Source organism: Lolium perenne, chromosome 3 (assembly GCF_019359855.2).
Source record: "Lolium perenne isolate Kyuss_39 chromosome 3, Kyuss_2.0, whole genome shotgun sequence".
Taxonomy (NCBI): domain Eukaryota; kingdom Viridiplantae; phylum Streptophyta; class Magnoliopsida; order Poales; family Poaceae; genus Lolium; species Lolium perenne.
In genome coordinates this window covers 263,540,740-263,563,923 of record NC_067246.2, presented here as the reverse complement: position 1 = coordinate 263,563,923, position 23,184 = coordinate 263,540,740, and the positions used below count along the sequence as shown (strand labels likewise).

The following is a 23,184-nucleotide window of genomic DNA, read 5'->3' as shown; positions in this document are numbered from 1 at the left end:
TATGAGTCACGGGTTTTATTCCTATTCTCTGCGAAATACCAATAGATCTAGATCTAGGTTTGATGGGACCCTTGGCTTAGGATTTGTGGTTGATAATAACAGAAAAGCGGTGGTACAAAGGCGAGTTCACACAAGACTAGTGGATTAGGTGTTATGGCGGGTAGCACAAAAGATGAATAATGGGCTAAGATGAAATTGTTTACGCAATGGTAGAAAAGGCATCTCGCCCCTCGACTAGAAAAGTATATCAACTCGATATAAGAGGAGAACAAATAAGGGAGAGCGCCATCAAAAGTAAAGAGATGGTGTAGATAGAATGTGTGTTGATTTTTACAAATAGGAAAAAACAAATCTAAGACATAATTTCATGAAGAATTAACCATAAGATCATCATAACATCATACCGTGGCACCTCCGTCGCAATCCACACGCTTCCTATGAGGCGACCCCAAAACTGAAGGCCGCCAATTTAGATCTGGTTTTAAGGGGACCCTCGCTCAGATCTGGGTTGGACAACAAGGAACAAGGGTAAGTAAATTAAGGAGGCAGCCCTATATATGACTTGTGGGCTAGGTGTCGGGACGACGCGAATTAGACCTTATATTAATAAATCTGCGGAGAAAAAAGTTATCACACGGAGAGAAGAAGGCGGCGCAATGAGTAAGGAAGAGAAGCCCTATGAAGAAAGATATGATCTTGGGCGAATTTTAGAGCGTTTTCTTCTTCGTTTGCTCCTTCTAAAAATGAAAAGTTCCGAGCGTTTCTTTCCTTATATTTTCCCGTTTTCTGTAGAGATCCACATTTTCCGGTTAAGAAGTTGCTACTTTTCTGAGGAACCGGTCAAGCTGGTTGGGCCTTATCCTAAAAAACGGCGAAAGAGCCCATCTAAGAATTTAGCAGGCCTTTGTGCAGTGCAGCCTGTTGACTGCATTTCCCGATCGATGCAGCCCAACTTACCCGAAGCAGGTCACGGTCCGGGTCAATTCCAAATCGAAGCGACCGCGCCAGCGTGGCAGCGCTCACATCGCGGCGACGCCGCCGCCCAACTACTCCCCATGTCCCTTCCTCAACACCTCGCCGTCGGCGAACTCCTCACCGCCCTCCACGGCACCGGCGAGCTCCTCACGGCCCTCCGCGGCGCCACCTGCCCCTCCTCGGCCATCCGCCTGTACTCCCTCCTCCGCATCCGCCTCCGCGCCTCAGATCCTCCACATTGCGCCGGGCGCGCCGCCGTCTTCGCCCTCAAGCCCCTCTCCGCCGCCGCCTCCCTCCCTCTCCTCTCCCACTTCCACGGGCACCTCCTCAGGTCCAACCTCCTCGCGCACCCGCACGTCGCATCCTCCCTCCTCCGCTCCTACTCGCTCCTCTCCCCCGCCGTCGCCCGCCACCTGTTCGATGAAATACCCCCCGCCACCTGCAACACGTTCGTCGTCAACGTCATGCTCTCCTCCCTCTGCCGGTCCTCCGACCTCGCCTCCGCGCGCCTGTTCTTCGACGGCATCCCCGACAAGGACATCGTCTCCTGGTCCACTATGCTGGCCTGCTATTTCTCCCGCGGCCGCGTAGCCGACGGCCTCGCCTTCTTCCGGGCCATGACGCTCACCGCCGACCTTGCTGCAGACTCTGCGATGGTCGTCGCTATCCTCACGGGCTGTGCGTCGGCTGGCTTGCTGCCGCTGTTCTGCAGGTCCATCCATGGGTATATTGTGCGGCGCCGCGTCCCAGCCAGTATGCACCTCGGGACGTCGCTCATTGACTGCTATGCGAAGGCAAACCGCATCGATTATGCTTCCCGCGTGTTTGCACGTGTGCCTTCCAGGTGCGTAATGCACTGGACTGCGATGATTTGCGGGATGACTATGCATCTGCAAAGCGAAGAAGCTATCCGGCTGTTTGAGGAGATGTGTCGGCGAGGAGTGCGCCCGAATGCGATGACATTCACAGCCGTGCTCAGGGCGTGTGGGCATGCTGGGCTGGTGGAGCAAGGGAGGGAGTTCTTTAAACTTATGGTTGAGAAGTATGACATTGAGCCAAGTATACATCACTATGGCTGCATGGTTGATATCTTTGCAAAGGCAGGGCAGCTGGAGGGTGCTTATGATGTCATCAAGACCATGAGACTGGAGCCAAATCTCATCATCTGGACCTCATTGCTAGTGGCGTGCAAGAGGTTTAAGAATTTTGACATTGCGGTGGAGGGAATAGAGAAAGTCCTCGAAATGGAGATATCTGATGAAAATCTTGGATTATACATGCTTATGTCTGACCTGTATGCTATGGGTGGGCGGTGGGATGATGTTGTAAAGGTTAGAAGATTGATGGAGGAACATATTGTGCGGAAGAGTAGAGGGTTGAGCCCCATCAAGGCAGGTGAACTGCGGGCCTTGACTGTTCCTGCAACCACTTGATCTTTTGCAAGATTCGGCATCTACAAAGTTTTTGATCCAATTGTAGAATGATCATCTTTTGATTAGACTCACCACAGATTTATTCAGCGGATAAGTCCACACGTTGCATGATGCAATCCAGTTTGAGGCCTTGTGGGAATCAGCGGAATGAAAACAAATTTCTGCTCCGACCTCTTGCAATATTATATTGAGGTAAAGCATTGTTAACCTGGATACTGTTTAATAAGGGTTATGAGCTGAGATATCTGAACAACGATTTTGTTGAGACAGGAGATTACACAGATATGAATATGTGATCAAGTGTTATGAGCCAAATTCACCGCTGGATATCCTTGTGATCCTGTACTGATATCTTTCATTCTTCATTGTTCCCATAGGCCTGGAGATAACAGATAAGGATTTGTTCAAATACGTTGCTGATCATGGTGAACTCCTTTGTTGCATTTTGGCATTTCAGAGAGAATGCGGACTAACAGTAGGGTGTCAGGTCAGGATTCAGAAAAATTCATTTAACTCTGTACTATATATTGAGGCGGTTTTGCCGCTAACAGTGTGCAGCTACAGTGTCTCAAATAAAATCCGCAACCCTCAACTTTTTTGATCTCTGTTCTTTTGGTGAATGGCTGGGTAGGTGAAATCTTTGCAGTGCTACATTCATAGGCATTCCTGGTGTGCATGTTGAAATTCTTTCAAAATCTCCTGTATTTATGTGGGAACCTGTGTCCTATTGTTGATGGACCTTCTATGCAAAAGATGTTGCTTGGATCATGGAACTAATTTTTGTACCTTTGGCCTATTACAATATTTATTTTGCGTGCATATCAGCATCCTTAATTATTTTATGGGAAAGCGTCTGGATCGTTTGATTTCATTCTGTACCACACACATAAGGCTTACACTATGACATGACTCCCTAGTCTTGTTGTAGCCCAGTTCATGCATCAGTTGGACAGCTGATAAGAACTGATAGAAATCTATCACACTAAGTGACACTTTACTCTAGATGTTACCAACATCACCAAAAGCCCTCTGTTTTAATTATCTTGTGTTTTGGATTTGTCAAAGTAAAACTTTGTAAAGTTTGGCCAAGTACGTAGAAGAAATATCAACTTCTAGAATACCAAATGCATATAATGTGAAAATTATTTTATGATAATTCTTCAATGTTGATTTTATATTATAGTTTTGGAGCTTCTCTTGCTATCGGCTCAGCGAATGCAAGATATTTTGAAAGAAAAAATATTTGTGGCTAGAAGTAAATAGTGAGATGTGTGTGACTGTATGTGTAGAATGTATTCAATGGAAAATTTAGAATTTGAGATGAATGAGTTCGTTCAGTGACCCAGAGAATTTTCAGTGAAACTGGGAGTATAATGTGAGCCGAATGTCTTTGTTCAGAGATTCAGAAAATGTGATATATAGGGAATGTAAGCTGCCAAAACATTTTTTATTTAGTTTGCAATATTCAGTTGAAGACGAAGTTAACTTCATGCAGCATCTATGTCACGCTGTCTCCCGTTTGGCATTGTACAGTGGGAAAGAAGTAAATTTGCAGCTCTTCTGTTTCTAGTTTGCCTTGTTTAGTGAATCTATTTCCGGCAGCATGTTTGCAAATTTAGCTTCGATATGCGTTGTGCAGTGAAAAGAAGTAAAAACTTTGCAGCATTTCTATTTCCTGGTCTGCAGCTTGCACAGCATCTCTGAATTTATTCAGTGGAGGAAAAAAAAAAGCATTTGGAGGCAACAGGTATGTTCTTTTACTGTGGGAGTACAATTTCAGTTCATGTGATTTCCTGAATTTACTACTAGTATAATGTCATTTACTGAAGCTAAATGTACATACCTGCTGTTTTTTTTTTCCCAGTGACCTATGCAAACTGAACCATGAACATTCACAAATGCTGCGATTTTCTTTTGAATCTTTCACTGATAAACAGTGCAAACCTAACCTTATCACAAACAGTTTTCTTCTTTTCACTGAAGAAACAGTGCAAACTGAACCCAAACATACAACAAGTGCTGCAAAAAATGATCACATAGCATGCACTTAAACTAGAATTCACACAATGCTAGCTACAGTTCGCATTCTCTGAATCCTGGATACATTCAAACAATGGAATCATCATGGCCTCATGCCATGGGGATTAAAACAAGCTAAACTAATTAGCTCATGCTAGCACATTTCTCACAAGTTGTTTTATACCTGCATCCAGTTATCGCACATCGACCGACAAGCGCCGCGCGGAATCCTCGTTTTGGTAAAATTAAATTAATCAAAGCTTAGCTTTGGCTGAAGTTGACGGCCCTATTCATCCAACTACTGGTTGGTCCTGAATTATCTTTGCTTGGAGCTCACTGCTGTTTGGTCCTGGAAAGCAAGAGAGGAACGCCGTTTCTGCTTGCTTGGAACATACGTGCTGTCTGCTCGTTTGCAAAACCCATCAAGTTCTCCTGTCATTCACCTAACGTTTATGGCAAATATTGAAATGGAGAAGCGTTAGTTTCATGCCATAACACTGTTAACAGTAACATGCCATCCGTTTCAAACGAATATTTTTATATTGCATAGATTGAATTATTTCTTGTTGAATAAAAAAGGAAACAGTCACATGGTTGTTTGTTGCCGGAAAGGAGTGAGAAAAAGTTGGTACACGTATTGTTCATGTCTCGTTGTCAAAGGGATCGGGACAGCTCTCACCCTCGAGGTCGGTGGAAAATCTAAGTCCACCCTGGTGTGTGAATTAGGTGCAACTAAACGGAAAGGCTATGGTTGCCACGTCACACTCGCAGATGGAGTTTGGTAGGCAGGCCTAAAACAAACTTGGAGCAACGCGCAGCTGTGTCGCTCTTCTTCTCCTTTCTCGTCACTCACCCCACTTTCCTCAGCTGCTTCTCTACCACACGGAGACACCGAGTCCACCGCAACCCCACAACACACTCTCTCTCTCTGTTCTGCTTTGACCCCCGCATTTGCTCCCTAGCTCTGAGATGTCGTCGACGGCGTACTCGCGGCCGTCGAAGCTCCCGGGCGGGGCCGGCGAGCGGAGGCTGCCGCCGCGGCTCATGAGGAGCTTCACCGGCAAGATCGAGCCCAAGAAGCTCGGCCTCGGCCTCCTCGCCGGCGGATGCCTCGCGCTCCTCACCTACGTCTCCCTCGCCAAGCTCTTCGCCATCTACTCGCCTGTGTTCGGTGAGTACTCATTCCAATCCGATCCACTCCCCAAGCTTTTCTTTCGATCTGGTCTAATTTGAGCTTGCTGCTGCTGCCTCAGCTAGCACGGCCAACGCGTCAGGCCTGCTGCAGAACGCGCCGCCGGGCTCGTCATCCGCTCCGCAGAAGGAGGCCGTTCCGCCGCTGGAAGACACAACATTTGCTGGCCGCAAGAACGACGACCCCGCGGATCCCGTCGATTTCCCGGAGGAGGGCCCGGCGGTCGCGGTCACCGAGGAGCCCGGCTTGCCGGAGGCGCTAGTCTCGAAAAAGGAGAAGGAGGCGCCGCTGCCCTCCGAGCGTAATCCATGTAAGGAATCTTTGCCTCTTTCCCCGCTCCTTTTCTTGCGAATCTACCATCAAACTGTCAAAGGAAAGCGGGCACCCCCAAACCAAAACTGAGCACCTCGGCAACTACTTTTATCTCCTCGGAGTGAATTTAAAGCTCTGCACTCTGCATTCTCGGCAAAATTTGTCGCGCGCGTCCCCACATTTTCTTTGATTTGGGTAGACTTAGTTGAAATGTACTGCGAGATCTGCCGCGTAGAGTGATTGGGATCTTTCTTGTGCAATCTCGCAGCTGAGAAGGATCAGGACAAGAGCATTGGGGATGCCAAGATGGCGTGCGACGAGAACGGCGTCGACGAGGGCTTCCCGTACGCGCGGCCGGCGGTGTGCGAGCTGTCCGGCGACATCCGCGTCAGCCCCAAGCAGAAGACCATGTATCTCGTGAACCCGTCCGGCGCCGCCGCCGGCTTCGACGAGAAGGGCGAGAAGAAGGTCCGCCCGTACGCCCGCAACGACGACTTCCTCCTCCCGGCCGTCGTGGAGGTCACCGTCAAGTCCCTCCCGTCCGCGGAGGCCGCGCCGCAGTGCACGAAGCGGCACCCCGTGCCCGCCGTGGTGTTCTCCGTCGCCGGATACACGGACAACTTCTTCCATGACAACACGGACGTGATGATCCCGCTCTTCCTCACGGCGGGCCACCTCAAGGGCGAGGTGCAGCTGCTCATCACCAACTACAAGCCGTGGTGGGTGCAGAAGTACACGCCGCTCCTCAGCAAGCTCTCCAACTACCCCGTCATCAACTTCGACGAGGACGCCGGCGTGCACTGCTTCACGCAGGGGTTCCTCGGCATGTACCGCGACCGCGACCTCATCCTCTCCCCGCACCCGACCCGCAACCCGCGCAACGTCACCATGCTCGACTACAACCGCTTTGTGCGCGCCGCATACGGGCTGCGCCGCGAGCAGCCCGCCGTGCTCGGGGAGGAGCCCGGGATGCGGCCGCAGATGCTCATCATCTCCCGCAGCGGCACGCGCAAGCTGCTCAACCTGGACGAGGTGGCCGCGGCCGCAACAGCCCTCGGGTTCAACGTGACGGTGGCCGAGGCCGGCGCGGACGTGCCGGCGTTCGCCGCGCTGGTGAACTCCGCGGACGTCCTCCTGGCGGTCCATGGTGCTGGCCTCACCAACCAGATCTTCCTGCCAACCAACGCCGTCGTGCTGCAGATCGTGCCTTGGGGGAACATGAACTGGCAGGCCACCAACTTCTACGGCCAGCCGGCGCGGGACATGCAGCTCCGGTACCTCGAGTACTTCGTCGACGAGGAGGAGACCAGCCTCAAGGACAAGTACCCCAGGGACCACGTCGTCTTCAAGGACCCCAAGGCGCTCCACACTCAGGGCTGGCAGGTGCTCGCCGAGACTATCATGAAGCAGGATGTCAAGGTCAACCTCACCAGGTTCCAGCCGTTCCTGCTGCAGACCATCGACAAGCTACAAGAGTAACAGCCCCCATGATGCTGTCCTAACACAAGGCGGGCTTAAAGCATTGACATTCTTTTTGTACACCTATGAGTTATTTTCCTATCATGAATGTGCCTTGGAATGGCACTCCAGATAGTGTATTTGTTCAAATGTCACAGAGTATGTGTTGCTGTTTATACAAAAGATTGTCCGCACATCTGAAATCCAAAGAGTTTCTTGTTGCCTACGGAGTTTGTTTGCATATCCCAAATCCCTAGCCTTGTTCCATGAATTCCCTTACAGTTTATTGAACATTTGAACAATGGCTTGACAATGACATGTTCAATGTGCCTTCCTCTTCTGTAGTTAGGTGGAAGTTCTGGGGATCCCGCTACTGTATTTCTTTGCCATCAGCTACTGTAGTTCTCAACTTCTGATGCTTTTGTTTAAATTAATGTGAATGTTAAGGTTGTCTCTGGATCTCCTTCCGATGTGGTGGCCACTGAATCCGACGCGAGCTGCATACTGGTGCTAGAGATGTAAATGTGGTACAATACCTCAGTTTCTTCAGCATTGACAATCTTGTGTTGTCTTCAGTACTGACAAAAACTTTCTACAGTATTGCATAATCCCTTAACCAGTAGTATTGTTACCTTGGCACTCAAGGAGGTAAATCCTGAGGAGGAATGTTGCATCGAAGAACTGCATTATGATATTGTCGTTATGACTTATAAACTGTTCTCGGCCCAAAATTCTGGGGCTGAATTTGGCGAAATTTCTGAAAGAGATTCAGAAGCAACTCGGCTGCTACTACAGCGTGAGGAGCCGATTGCTAATTGAGTTGGTGAAACTGAATGTAAAAGAGCTGCGGGTTCTTATTCGAGCCATTGCCGTGACACCAAGAAGCAGTCCAGGGTCAGAGACACCATTTTGTACGGTCAGCATCGACGTTATAACATCTTGGCATGTCTCCATTCTCCATTCTGTGCTTCATAAACAAACAGATTTTTGAAGAAAAAGGCGATTAAGGACAATTTCCAGCAGTCATATGTCAATGTACCTGATCCAAATAGTGGAACTTTTTTTTCTGAGAGCATGCCAAGGGCATACCATACTTTTATAGAAGAGAAGCATACAAGAAAGCAAGCCTTGGTTGCAAACAACAGAAGTGGCCCAAACCCCCACTCACATGCTCACACTCCTACTCTTCCTAGGCCTACTCTCTCGACTTTTAGATCCTTTTGGACTTGTCCTGAATCCTCACAAAGTCCTTCCGACAAATTTGGAGTTGCACACACATCACATACATGCAACACGATCATACTTAGCTCGACTTCACACGAAGACAGACGCTGAAATCATTGTCAGGTTAAGGCACACAACATGAACAATTGCAGGAACTATCCTATTCTTCTGGATGACCAAATAAAACAGAGGCAAAAGCAGACCAACTTAAGTCAAGTTGCATCACAGCCTCTGCACCATATCCCGATCTTCAATACATGACCTCCAGAATTTGCGTCAGGAACGACTATGATAAGCCTATCTAGTATGGAACCCCCTCGCGTCGCTCCCCCAGGCGACGCCAGGGGCGAAACCTAGCGCCGCCAAAGCTCCGCCCCGCCTGGGCCTCCCCCGCCGCTGCCGCCGGCGGCCTCCTCCGCGGCGGTGGCGGCACCCCGCTGCCGAAGGTGGTCGGGGAGTTCCTGGGCGCGCGGTGGAGGGCCGGCTCGTGGGGGCGATGGCGGTCGGGGCTTGAGGATGCGAGCCGGCGGGCTCGGGCGGGGGGCTGCGGTGGTGGCTGCTCGCCGGCGCTGCGGAGGTCGCGGCTGCTCTGGCGGCGGTTGCCCTCGGCGCGGGGCCCTGCGCGGGGCGGCTGGTCGGTGTCCTCCCGCATCGAGATCCGCTCGATTTGGGGGATTGCAGGTCGGCCTCGCTCAAGGAGGCCAGGCATGGGCGGCCCCCGGGGACGCCCGGATGGCGTTGGTGGTGTCGGGGCCGTGCCCCGACAACGGGCAGCCGGCAGGGAGGCCGGTCTGCATCTTCGGCGCTGCGGCCGGGCCGAAGAAGAGGATGCCGGGGCAGCGGCCCCGGGGACGCGGTGGCGACGGGAATGTGTCGGCCCAGCTCCTCCTTGGCGTGGCGGTCGCGTGGAGGTCGGAGTTCGGGGCGGCTGCGGAGGGCCACCGTGTGTGGCAGGCTGGCTGGGGTGCGGCGGCCCTTGCCAGTCCTGCAGGCCTGTGGCAGAGGTGAGCCACAGTGCAAGGATGGCGGCGCGGCGGCGCGGCTCTGGGCGGGCGGGGCGCTGATCCCAGCGTCTCGGGACGGCGACAGGTTGACGCGAGGGGTCGGCCTGTTGCGCGTGGAAGCCGGAGCGGCGGCTCCGGGAGCGAGGTGGTGTTGCTGCTATGCCTCTGGCCGCGTGGGCGGCAGGGCATGCTTCCGTTGGCGTGGGCGGCGTCCCTGTGGCTGGTGGTCTGTGCTCGTCCGGCATTTTGGGTTGTCCTCGCGATAGCCCAGTGGAGGTGGCTGTCTTGGGTCTCCGGATGAAAATCTTGCCCGACTTGGTCGGTGCCGACAACGGCGTCGCCTTCGGGCGTCGCTTTCCTTCTTGAAGGCGTTGTCGTGGAGTCCAGGCACCCCTCCGCCCATCATTCCAGGGTGAATACCCAAATCCGGCTTGCCGGATTGGATGACGGCGGCGTCTTTGGATGTCGTGACCTCGTTGGAGGCGTCATTTTTTGGAGTCTTGGTAGCCTCTTGTTGTCGATGCTTGCACCACTGGTTTGGGTCGCGGTCTTCGGGTACCGTCGGTGTGCGAGTGCCGCTGGCTTGCTTCTTGCGGCCTGCCTCTCCCCGCGAAGCTTGAAAGGCCTAGCCGTTCCCTTCGGCTCTGACTTCCTTTCCAGGGACGTGGACCGGGCAGTCGCGGTGCTTGCCGTTGCCGTCGCGCTGGTGTCATTCGACGGCGCTCCATACCTAGTTGACCTAGGTCGTGTGGCCAAGTGTGGTTTTCGCCGGTTTTCCTTAAAACTGTGCCGTGTAGGTTTTTCTTTGTCTGGTCTTCCTTATAAACCGGACACGGGTGTCGAGTTTGTATCGGTTTTCGGTCGGTTTCCCTTATAAACCGGCTAAATTTCCCTCTTCTTAATGAATAGGCAGAGCTCCTGCCGGTTGCTCCAAAAAAAGAATTTGCGTCAGCGCTTTTGTGGTCATGGCGAGTGACTATGCGCTTGAGCTAGCAACACAGCCTTGTTCCAGCATCTCCTCAGCCTCATCCTCACCACCTGTAGACTATCTAAGATTTAGGAGTACTCAACTTGTAGATATTCAAGAGCTTGTGACAATCAGGCAATATTATGTAAACTGTTTGCAGAGAAAACATTGGAAGCATCAAAATTGCTGAGATGGAATATATATCAGGAATTAAGAGAAACCTCACAAGGTATGAAACCAACCTTTGGAACTCTTTCTACATTAAGAAATTAAGACTCTTCGTTGCTACCACATTTGTTGAGTAGATTTATGTAAAATCGACATTATGAAATAACCTTATAAGAGTAAATATGACCCCAAGAAAGCTCTCTCCGTCTCCGTCATTCATTGAAAGAGAACAAGAAAATATTAAGGCACGCTTCATGAACGAGTGCTTCCAATGTGAAACAATCTAAATGTGAACTGACATAGACCTTGTATAAAACCTAGATGGAACCGTACCCTTGGACTCAGGTCGGGCTACGTGTTATATAGCATCGGAAGAGCCCCGAGCGTGGCGTGTTACAGAGGTTTTAGAGTCCGTATAGAACTCAACAGAAGAGATATAACAGGAGCTGTTTTATAACTCTAACATCCCCCTTAATCTAAACTTGGTACAAGATTTAGATTACGCCTAAACTCATAAAGATTTCTAACAGGAAGAGTCTTAGTAAAACCATCTGCAACCTGATCCTTGCTGGAAATAAACCTGACAGCCAACTTCTTTGCATCAACTCTTTCTCGAACAAAATGAAATTATATCTCAATGTGTTTAGTGCGAGCATGAAAAACTGGATTGGCAGATAAGAACGTAGCACCCAAATTATCACACCAAAGACATGGCTTGTCTCGTAGCTTAACTCCAAGTTCTCTAAGAAGAGCTTCAACCCATATCATCTCAGTTGTAGCATTAGCCAGTGACTTGTATTCTGCTTCAGTACTTGACCTTGAAACAGTGGCTTGTTTTCTGGCACTCCAAGAAATCAAGTTTGGTCCTAGAAAAACCGCAAAACCTCCGGTGGAGCGCCTATCATCCAAACATCCAGCCCAGTCTGCATCTGAAAAAGCACTAAGAAGTGTAGAAGTAGAGGGCTGAAAAGTTATACCAATGCTGATTGTATCCTTGACATAGCGCATTATTCTCTTTACTGCAGTCCAATGAGCAGTAGTTGGAGCATGAAGAAATTGACATACTTTGTTAACTGAGAAGGCCAAATCTGGTTTGGTAAGAGTAAGATATTGCAAACCTCCAACAATACTTTTGTATTTTGTACTGTCTTCTGAGCCAAGAGGATCCCCAATAACAAGAGAAAGAGGATCAGTAGTAGACAATGGCGTGGGAGCAGGCTTGCAATCTATCATACCAAGCTTACTAAGCAGATCAGAAGCATACTTTTCTTGTGTTAACAACAAGCCATTAGAAGACCTCTTTACTTCAATGCCTAGAAAATAATGTAGCTCACCAAGATCTTTAATAGCAAAATTCTCATTCAACTCTCTAAGCAAAGCAGAGATAGCACCATCAGAGGAACTGGTGACTATTATGTCATCAACATAAATCAGAATATAAATAGTAACACCTCCTCTATGAAAGATAAACAAGGAAGTATCTGCTTTGGAAGGAACAAAACCAAGATCATGCAGTTTTGAACTGAGACGAGAGTACCATGCTCGAGGGACTTGCTTCAAACCATACAAGGCTTTGTCAAGTTTGCCAACATAATCAGGGGCATTTGGATCTTCAAACCCAGGTGCTTGTTTCATATAGACTTCCTCCTCCAGAACACCATGTAGAAACGCGTTCTTGACATCTAGCTGTCGCAAATTCCAACCCCTAGAGACCGAAACAGCCAACACTGTTCTAATAGTAGCTGCTTTTACCACAGGACTAAATGTGTCTTCATAGTCAATCCCATACTGTTGTTTAAAACCTTTTGCAACAAGACGAGCTTTGTACCTGTCAATAGTGCCATCTGCTCTTTTCTTGATACGATAAACCCATTTGCAATCTATTAGATTTCGACTAGAACTTGAAGGAACTAAGTGCCATGTATTATTTTTCCTTAGAGCATCATGTTCTTCTTCCATTCCTTTACGCCAGTGAGGATCTCCAAAAGCCTCAGATAAAGAGCGTGGTTCATCTGTAGACACAAGTAAACCATATCGCACAATACCATCCGTATGGGGTGTTTGATTCCTTTTTGTAGCCTAGTTTGCATGCGGGACACATGCGGTGCAGCATGAGAAGAAGGCTCAGAAGATCCGGCTGAGTTTGCACCAGAATCATGGGCGGCAGAAATGTCCTCGGGATCATCAGGAGGCAATGATTGCCCTGAAATTGTCGGCGAAGTGGTAGCTGCAGATTTGGGGCTGTCGTTGCTTTCCCCGCTGACGCTGTTTTGGCTGACGCGGCCAGGAGCTGCGCTGCTGCTGCCCACCTGGCCTGTCGGAGGCGTGCTGGTGCGGTCGTGGGCTGGTGGCAGGTCCCGCGACGGAGACCGAGGCCGACGTGTGTACACACGCAACACGCGGGAACGCACCGGAGTGGGCAGCGGGGCGTTGGGAGCCGCGAGAAGATCCTCCTCGGGATCAACCTGCACAGCAAACGAGGTCCGAGGTAGATCCTCATGAGAGTGTGTGCCCACTTCGTCTTTTTCTCCAGAATTTGAATCTTGCTCATTTGAAGCCAATTCTTCACTGTTTTCACTCGATTTTTTTTTCAGTTTCTTCATCTGCATGTAAGGCATCAGTAACAGGCACAATAGAAAACACATGATCATTAGTTTGTGGCACACCCTCAGATAAAACATATGAGTTAGAAGGAAGAAGAATTTCCTTTCGAAGGAGTGCACCGGCATTAGGATGTAGGGAAGCAAAAGGAAACACATTTTCATCAAAGACAACATCGCGGGAGATGTAGACACGGCATGCAGATATGTCAAGACATTTTACACCTATGTGAAGATGACTATAACCAAGAAAGACACATCGCTTTGAACGAAAAGCAAGTTTGCGTGTGTTGTTTGGTCTAAGATTTGGCCAACATGCACAACCAACCATTCGAAAAGCATCATAGTTGGAAGTAACATGAAGAAGCCTTTCAACAGGAGTATCAGAATCAATGACTTTACTAGGAAGAAGATTAATAAGAAATGTGGCTGTGAGAAAAGCTTCATCCCAGTATTTTAATGGCATGGTTGCATTGGCAAGTAATGCAAGACCAACTTCAACTACGTGGCGGTGTTTTCTTTCAGCTGAGTCATTTTATTGATGGGCATGAGGACATGAAACATGATGAAAGATACCAACTTGCTTAAAGAAGGTGTTACGTTTTTCACATTCTCTCTCCCCCCCCCCCAATCAGATTGCATAGTAATGATTTTTCTATCAAATTTTCGCTCAACGTATTTCTGAAATTAAAGAAAAGCTTGATGAACATCAGAACTTTTTTTAAGCAAATATATCCAAGTAAATTTGCTAAAATCATCGATAAAGCTTACATAATAGGTATGTTTCCCAACAGAGAGAGGAGCAGGGCCCCATACATTAGAGAAAACTTGTTCTAATGGAACAGTAGATCTACTGGGGTAATCTCTGGGGTGTAAGCTATTTTATCTATACATAATAAAGAGAGGATTGTTTCCGTCGTCCAATACTTTTTTGGACCAAAGTACCCTCCCACCAAAGGTACGAACGGCCACCACCTCTCAAAATCAGATGGAAATCCTATCATATCATAACAGTACCGACAATGAAGACTTCTACGCCGCCGAGCTCTCATCGTACGTGGCAACAACTGATGGAAGTCCATCCAAATCCCAGATCGGAAGTACCATGGGGAGTCAAGGCAGGTGGCAGGCGTCGGGATTGATGCGGAGCAGGGCCCGTGGCGCCGAAGTCTAGGGAGGTGGCGGGCGTCGGGATGGATCCGGTCTCGTCAGAGGAGGCCGCTAGCGGCTGCGCGCGGCGGCCGTGATCACGATGGCGCGCCGTGTCCGCCGTTTCCGCAGGAGAATCTGGTAGGGCGATCGTCGGGTGCTGTTCTGTGCCCATGTGAGAAGGGCGGCCACGAGAGGGGGAGCTCCAGCGCTAGACATGGCTAGGTGCTGAGGCGCTAGGTCACTGCTTTGCCGACATCGGCGGTTTGAAGGCAGACGATGATGGCTGCTTTGATCCCGGCATCAGCAGTCCAACCAATTTGCATTGATCTTTCTGGCCAGGACGCACATGTAAAGGTCTTCTTTATATACTATCAGATTTCCGCGGATCGAGTCACTAATATTGCCGCAAAGCTCGATGCTTTGGTATTGATAACTTGTTGCTTATATCTCTTCTAGATCAGTGGTGCACCCCTGTTGTTTGATGCTCTGTAGCTTCTTTTGACTAGCAGCAGATGCATACCACTATGTCATTCAGTAGTGTGTCACGTACCTGCTACTATTGCAATTTGGGCTAGGAGGGGCTGAGCTCTTGGTGCGTTTTGGTCAGGGAAGAGATAAATTACTGCTACTCAAGTAGGGAGATGTCATAGACAGTGGCTTGGCTCACCTGATTTGAGACAGAAGAGAGAGCCGGAATGAGATTCATTGGTATTCATAATTAACAGATAAGGAGTCAGAAGATTAACGGTGCATTGCTACTAATCATTATTACTATTTCTGCTACTTTTTGCTGCTGCCAGTACGGTCAACCGACTATCATTATTGTGTAAAGGAGCACCAAGGTGTGGTCATCGGCTTCGACCGAGGAGCGGCGTTTGCAGCTTGAATTTTGCAAAAGAAGCAAGCCAGTCTTTATAGGGAGTGGCTGGGTCTCAGTCGACTGAGAAATCGGCAGGTCGCACTCGACGAGACGAATAGGCTATCCATAGTAGAGTTCATCTCTTGTTTCTTCTAGCACCTTAGCTGACCGTTCTCGCTTTTGTCTGTGGGCTTTTTTCTATTGTGTGTTGCATGTCTCCGGTCAGAACGGCCCATACAAAACTAATCAGCCTGTGTTAATCCCAATTAAGCGGACAACTTGAAAATTATTGTAGGTACGTGTCTCTTTGAAACAGAGGAAACTTGGAAAAATATGCAACTCCTAGATCGAAAACCCAAAAAATATTTTGATGATATAGTTGCACAATTTTTTTTAAATGTAACTATGGTGTGATAAAATAGTGCAACCTATAAATAATTAAAAAAACCTGAAAAAATTACAAATAGGATAGTGTTTGCACTTTTTCATCAAATAGCTGCATATTTCTAAAAAAGTGCAACTTGTACTGAAAATCGGTTTGAGTTGCACATTTCTTGAGAAAATGTGCATCTCGTATCGAAAAACCGGTTTGATTTGCATATATTCAAAAAAAGTGCAACTTGTACAGAAAACCGGTTTGAGGTGCACATTTTTTTAGAAAAGTGCAACTCATACTACAACTCGCACCGAAACCAGTTTGAGTTGCACATTTCTCAAGAAAAGTGCAACTCACAGCTCACACCGAAAATCTATTTGCGTTGCACATTTTTAAAGAAAAGTGCAACTTATACAGAAAACCGCATTGAGTTGCACATTTCTTGAAAAAAATGCAACTTGCACCGAAAACCTCTTTGAGTTGTACATTTTTCCAGAAAAGTGCAACTCATACTGAAAACCTATTTGAGTTGCACATTTCTCGAAAAAAGTGCAACTCGTACTAAAAGCCAGTTTGAGTTACACATTTCTCAAGAAACGTGCAACTCACTCCGCAAATTGATTGTGATTTTTTTAGAAATGTGCATCTCATAGTGAAAACCTGTTTAAGTTGCATATTTCTAAAAAAAAAATGTGCAACTCATATTAAAACCGGTTTGAGTTGCACATTTCTTGAGAATAGTGTAACTCATACCAAAAACTAGTTTGGGCTGCACATTTCTAACCTATTGCAAGTTGAATCTTTGTTTTTCAAAAAGTGCCACTCGTATCTAAACCGGTTAAAGTAACGTAAAACCCGTTAAATACATACATTTAATAAGACATATTAAGAAAATAAAGTAAAAGGGGAGATAAGATAAATAACATACATAAAGACAAGAATAGATCACAAAAGAAAAAATAAAATGACAAATGATAAAAGATACTAGTTCGGCCATTTGCAACAAAGTTTTTTCAAGTTGATAACTAAACATGATGACGTGTAATGTGCGCGTAATATATGTAGAGAGACGGTGGAATCTATACAACTAATAATATATCCCAGCGGTAATTAATGGTGCGAAGCTATCCGAACGTTGAGAGTTCGAACGACATCTTCCACACATGTTTTTTCCTCTACCCGAGCCTGTACGTACATCGACTGAGACATAAATTAATCTCAGTCGCCTGAGGATTAGCAAATCCGGTCTTTATAAAGGGTCAGCAAAAAAAGATAGGAGACGCGGCAGTGACAATCGTCAACTTTTAATCTCTTCAGGTTGCAAGTTACAACCACGCTGCATTAGCATATTTCCCCCCTTTAAATTAGTGAATCAATCTCATCATTGCTGACGCAAGTGTGTAAGAGGTGTGCCTCTGCCAATTCTCAGTAAAATTCATGATGAAGCCGTGATCGTCTTGATCTGATCTCTATCTTTTATTCACAACAATATCAACACTGTACATGTGTATTTCTGTATCGATTATCTGTTATGGTGGCCTCATGCAACATCAAAGAGCACATAAAGTGACTTTTTGCGACATGCCGCAGATTTACCTTATATTAATTAATTGTAAGTTTTATTATAAAATAATTTTTTGTCCCGATGCAACGCACGGGCAAATGTCCTAGTTTCTCCTAAAAACTTGTTGAACAATAAACGAAGACGGATGTCCTAGACAACGATACCATGTAGAGGATGACGACTTTATTGTGGAGGAGCCCGGGATGCGGCCGCAGATGCTCATCATCTCCGGCAGCGGCACGCGCAAGCTGCTCAACCTGGACGAGGTTGCCGCGGCCGCGACGGCCCTTGGGTTCAACGTGACGGTGGCCGAGGCCGGTGCGGACGTGCCGGCGTTCGCCGCACTCGTGAACTCGGCGGACGTGCTCCTGGCGGTCCACGGTGCTGGCCTCACTAACCAGATCTTCATGCCCACCAACGCCGTCGTGCTGCAGATCGTGCCATGGGGGAACATGAACTGGCATGCCACAAACTTCTACGGCCAGCCGGCGCGGGACATGCAGCTCCGGTACCTCGAGTACTTCGTCGACGAGGAGGAGACCAGCCTCAAGGACAAGTACCCCAGGGATCACGTCGTCTTCAAGGACCCCAAGGCGCTCCACACTCAGGGCTGGCAGGTGCTCGCCGAGACTATCATGAAGCAGGATGTCAAGGTCAACCTCACCAGGTTCCAGCTGTTCCTGCTGCAGACCATCGACAAGCTACAAGAGTAACAGCCCCCATGATGCTGTCCTAACACAAGGCGGGCTTAAAGCATTGACATTCTTTTTGTACACCTATGAGTTATTTTCCTATCATGAATGTGCCTTGGAATGGCACTCCAGATAGTGTATTTGTTCAAATGTCACAGAGTATGTGTTGCTGTTTATACAAAAAAATTGTCTGCATATCTGAAATCCCAAGTGTTTCTTGTTGCCTACGAATTTTGTTTGCATATCCCAAATCCCTAGCCTTGTTCCATGAATCCCCCTTCAGTTTATTCAACATTTGAACAATGGCTTGACAATGACATGTTCAATGTGGAAGTTCTGGAGATCGCGCTACTGTATTTCTTTGCCATCAGCTACTGTAGTTCTTTTAACTTCTGATGCTTTTGTTTAAATTAATGTGAATGTTAACGTTGTCTCTGGATTTCCTTCCGATGTGGTGGCCAGTGAATCCGACGCGAGCTGCATATTAGTGCTAGAGAAGTAATGTGGTACAATACCTAAGTTTCTTCAGCATTGACAATCTTGTGTTGTCTTCTGACAAAAACTTTCTACCGTATTGCATAACCCCTTAACCAGTAGTATTGTTAGAGCATGTCTAACAGACCTCTTAAAAGGGTCAAACCCGTATAATAACCGCCGAAATAAGGGGTTGGGCGCTACCCGGCCGTCTAACAGACCCCGTAAAACAGGCCCCGCATCAATTTTTACAGTTTTGGCTACGGGACGGTTCTTCGCCCCTAACTTGTACCGGGCGGGAGGCTGAATACATGGCCAACCCCTCATCCCATTTCACTAGGGTGCGCGGACATTTCAGAATTCCCAACCGTTTTCCCCGCGCCGCCATAGCCACCCGCACGTCGCTGCTGAAAACAGAATATTCCGCAGGATTCTGTTTTACGGGTTGGGGATACAGAGTCTGCTAGCTCGGACGAGTTTTCGGCCGATGGAAAGTGAATACAGGGCCCTCTACTCGTGTTTTAAGGGGAAAAAAATAAGGGGTCTTTTAGACATGCTCTTACCTTAGCACTTAAGGAGGTAAATCCTGAGGAGGAATGTTGCATCAAAGTACTGCATTGTGATATTGTCGTTATGACTTATAAACTGTTCTCGGCCCAAAATTCTGCGGCTGAATTTCGTGAAATTTTTGAAAGAGATTCAGAAGCAACTCGCCTGCTACTACAGCGTGAGGAGCCGATTGCTAATTGAGTTGGTGAAACTGAATGTAAAAGAGCTGCGGGTTCTTATTCGAGCCATTGCCGTGACACCAAGAAGCAGCCCAGGGTCAGAGACACCATTTTGTACGGTCAGCATCGACGTTATAACATACTAGAGTCTGCCAGTAGCTTCTAGTTGAGTTTTCGAATCAAGATTTACCTATTGATATTGATCTCTCCCCAATCATGTGTCTCCATGTGTCTCCGTCTTAGTGTGACAGTGTGTGTTTAGGAAAATAGGGTCTAGGGATTTCAGGGGTGGTGTGGGGCGAGGGATCCGAGGCGACAGAGGAGGAACTCCATGAGTGATTCGATCGAGGGAAAGGAAACATCAATCGCGAGTTGTGTTTCGTTTCCTGGACGCCTGACCTTGCTGTGCGATACATCAAAATATGGATCTTTTTTTCCCTTGTACTATGCCCTATACAGTACATAGCAGGTTTGAGCTCCTGTATTGGATGGGCCTCCGGATGGGCCTCAGGCCGTTGCACTACTTGCCCTAGGCTAGAGCCGGCCTTGCATGTGATCCATGACGTGTAATTTTTGGTGGGCGCATTTTAACAATGTAATAAAATGCCCACATGCATCAATCGGTGCAGCGGCTTACCCCATTTTAGAAAAAGGTTCCACTATGTCGGTAAAAGGGACCTTATCAACAACTACTCTTGACCTGAATTAAAATTTCAAAATATATTACAAGAGTTAAGACAAGATCCTCAAGATTCATTTCTTAAACCTTCTTTTGTAGCGATGAACTTTGGCTTAAACTTCATTTTGTATTCGACTATGATACGCTTGATGAATACATTAGTCCGTTAATAAATTTATTATTAAAAATCAATACCCAAGGAACTAAACACTTGCAATCTAAAGATACCTTCTCTTGCACACATAGAAGCCGACACAAGGCCGGCTTGCTTCTTGACCAATCGATTTCTCACTCTTACGGACCTTGCTCCTATATATGTAAGCATAAGGACCATCATTTATGCAAGCATCACATCTCAACACACATGCCTTATTTAAAAAAACACACACATATATAGTTGGTTCTTTAGTGTAAACCATTGCGACCTCCTGTTGCACCCATGTCCACTTTAAGGATAGCCAGCGCCACCCGATCCTCCACCACCACCGTACCCGCTGCCGTATCCGCCACCTCCACCATATCCGGCACCACCACCGTAACCTCCACCATAATTTCCGCCATATCCACCATTGCCTGAATGACCATGCCCTCCACCATATCCAGGTCCATAGCCTCCGCCACCATAGCCAGGCCCATGACCTCTATTGTGCACATAGTTTCCATATCCTCCACCATACCCACCACCATAGTTTCCGTGTCCTCCACCGTGATGGTATCCACCACCATTTCCATATCCTCGACCATAGTTATATATATAGAGAGAGAAACTCTATTAGACACCCTGGGTGCAGAATAGTAATTCTGCTCCCGGACCGGTCGACCGAGCCGAACAGGTGCCTGCTTCAGGCCAAACCTTCTTGGTACCCACCACCAAACGAACAGTCGTAATTTCCTCTTTTTTTTTTATCCCGACGATTTTTTTCCCAATTCGGTCGTAGGTGGAGCTGCCCACTAACCCCGTCACCCCATTATTTTCTTTCCAATTCAACCCAGACGACGGCGAGCGGTTGGGATTGGGCGAGGCAGCGGCGATGCGGGTGAGCGGCCGGCGGCGATGCGGGTGACTGGCCGGCGGCGAGCGGCGGATGCGCTATGCGTTGTGGGTGTCCTTCGCTCTGTTGTGGTCTGCCGACGAATCGACGGCGACCGGCTGTAGGTGTGATTGCGGCCGGCAGCGGGCGGTTGTACGCAGGGTTGCTCCGAGCGGCTGCAGCTGGGGATCTTATCGGCTTGAGGCTTGGTGAGTGGCAGATCCTCCTCTCCGCCTCCAACATCAGTTCGGCCGTCTGTTCGTCCACGTTCCTCACCGCCGGCTAGCCGTCAACTTCGCCCCGTCGTCAGCCGACCGTCTTCTCCCCCGAGCGCCGGCAGCGCCCCATACTCTACGCTGGCACCGTCTGCTTCGCTCCAGCACTGGAAGCACCGTCCCCTTCGTACCTCTCTTCACCTCCCGACGCTGACGGCCGTCGTCCACGGATCCATTCCTCACTTCATTGAAGCACCTGCCGCCGTCCAGGCTCCTGCCACCGGGTTCCAGCAATCCAAGCCTGGAACGTCATCGAGGAGCCCCAATCGCCCGCTACCAGGTCAGGCTGCAGCTGTCCTCGTCTCGTCCCCATACCACCATCAGTTCATATCACTCCTGGTCCGGTAGATCAGCTTTTAGTTCTTCGTGATACCCTTGTTCAGTGTTGTTACTTTTCCTCTTATCAGATTTGGATGTGATGCCACCTGTTGTAGCCTAATGTTTGGTGACATTTTGCACTGCAGGTGTGAACTGTTATTGGCAGATTCACATTGGTTTCGTGTTGTCAAAGAGGTGGGGTAGAGGTATGTTGAAACAATTCAGAGGCACCGGACTGAGCTACTTGCTGGTGCGTGCTCCGGCGAACGGTATTTCTTTCTTCGCCCCTGGCACTCTTCAGCACCACCCCATTTCTGCCAATTTGGATGATTTTTTCTACAATTGTGCATCATCTTTGCTTTGTAATTGTTAAATTTTACTCGACGTAATTACTGCTGTAAAAATGAATATTGAGATAAGTAATTATGCATCTTATTTAATTTGCTGGCTGCAAGCGTATCTCCAATCTAGTGCTACTGGGCATGCTCAACTAGGTTCTATGTGAACATAATGAAAAATGATCTCATATTCAACACAATGATTCTTTATCAACTCAGTCACTATCTTTTATCTAACGTAAATCAGAACTAAATACAATTCATGTAGTTGGGTAAACATATCATGTGAGTAATGAGTTCAATGCTAGGAAACTATATGACCTGAATATATTAAGGTTGTTACATGGAATCACCTCTTCGTGGTCATTCTGGCGGAACATTTGTACTTCAGGTAAAGAAAAAACAATATTATAAATTTCTTGTTCCACAACTAAAGATGTTTATGTTGCTGTTGTAAGATTATTCCTCTATATGCATGTTCTTATCACTGAGTTCCTAGTCAAGTTCGCTTTAACAGTCACACTAAGCTAGCAGCGGCAGCTGTGGTTGGTACCAGGTCTTGCTCTTTTCGTAAAAGTCTGCTCTGTTAATAAAATTTAATGGCTCTTGTATGATTGGAAGATGTGAGGTGCATGATGTGTTTTCTGTTTCGTTGTGCAGCTAGCCACTGGCATGCTTGGGAAAGCATGTCATTGATCCGGATATTCCTTTCTCGGTCGTTGATCCAGATAGTCCCTTCTCGAATATCTTTTCCACGTTGTTGCCTTGTTGGGCATGGAAGAAACAGGGTATATTTATCATTGTATTGAACCCGCGGACTGCTGCACATCTTCCCCTCCATTGAATATCAAATTAATTCCATCTTTGTGCATCTGCTGATATGAAGGAAGAAGGTTACAACTCTATTTACAGCTTTATTATTTTGTTATTTCTTTTCTTTGGGCACATCCGAATTATTATTGTGTAATTAATGTTGTCTGATATATTTTCACGTGTATTATTCGAATGCCGACTTCATATATACATGTCTTTACAGATTCACATTCACTAGCGAGATCCACTTATACAGAAGGGCAAATTTTATATCACGGGCATCCTATATTTATATCATCGTCTGCCGACCCAGCCTGTTATGCAGTGGCGGAGCCAAAGCTAAGCTGTGTAGTCAAATGACTACACAGTTTTTCTAGAAAACAAGCTAAAAGTGTGTAAAAATTTACTCAAAAATTATGCAAATATATGTATTTGACTACACAACATCAAGCTGACAACACATGGTTATTGTTCTGGCTCCGCCACTGCTGTTATGTATGGCACATGAGCCTGCCGGCGGCTGGTGATCCAGT

The 23,184-nt window shown here is 47.7% G+C and overlaps 3 protein-coding genes and 1 long non-coding RNA gene across 4 annotated transcripts; all 4 read left to right on the top strand.

Annotated features, from left to right (window-relative positions):
- The first annotated feature begins 978 nt into the window (after nucleotides 1-978).
- On the top strand, nucleotides 979-3,009 carry LOC127344124 (pentatricopeptide repeat-containing protein At1g33350). Its single transcript, XM_051370345.2, has 2 exons — nucleotides 979-2,600; nucleotides 2,786-3,009. Exon 1 carries the CDS (start codon nucleotides 1,056-1,058, stop codon nucleotides 2,406-2,408), a length of 1,353 nt encoding a protein of 450 aa, XP_051226305.1. The 5' UTR covers nucleotides 979-1,055; the 3' UTR covers nucleotides 2,409-2,600; nucleotides 2,786-3,009.
- Nucleotides 3,010-5,308: 2,299 nt separating this feature from the next.
- Nucleotides 5,309-7,617, top strand: LOC127344123 (beta-1,2-xylosyltransferease XAX1). The gene is made up of 3 exons (XM_051370342.2): nucleotides 5,309-5,598; nucleotides 5,681-5,929; nucleotides 6,200-7,617. The coding sequence occupies exons 1-3, from the start codon at nucleotides 5,397-5,399 to the stop codon at nucleotides 7,408-7,410; spliced, it is 1,662 nt and encodes a 553-aa protein (XP_051226302.1). The 5' UTR covers nucleotides 5,309-5,396; the 3' UTR covers nucleotides 7,411-7,617.
- A 9,881-nt stretch (nucleotides 7,618-17,498) lies between these two features.
- On the top strand, nucleotides 17,499-18,222 carry LOC139837651 (beta-1,2-xylosyltransferease XAX1-like). The gene has a single exon (XM_071826986.1). The coding sequence runs from the start codon at nucleotides 17,507-17,509 to the stop codon at nucleotides 18,014-18,016; it is 510 nt and encodes a 169-aa protein (XP_071683087.1). The 5' UTR covers nucleotides 17,499-17,506; the 3' UTR covers nucleotides 18,017-18,222.
- A 2,566-nt stretch (nucleotides 18,223-20,788) lies between these two features.
- Nucleotides 20,789-22,962, top strand: LOC127344125 (uncharacterized). Its single transcript, XR_007877756.2, has 4 exons — nucleotides 20,789-21,462; nucleotides 21,647-21,769; nucleotides 22,499-22,731; nucleotides 22,875-22,962. It is a non-coding gene; the product is annotated as an uncharacterized lncRNA (long non-coding RNA).
- The last annotated feature ends 222 nt before the right edge of the window (nucleotides 22,963-23,184 follow it).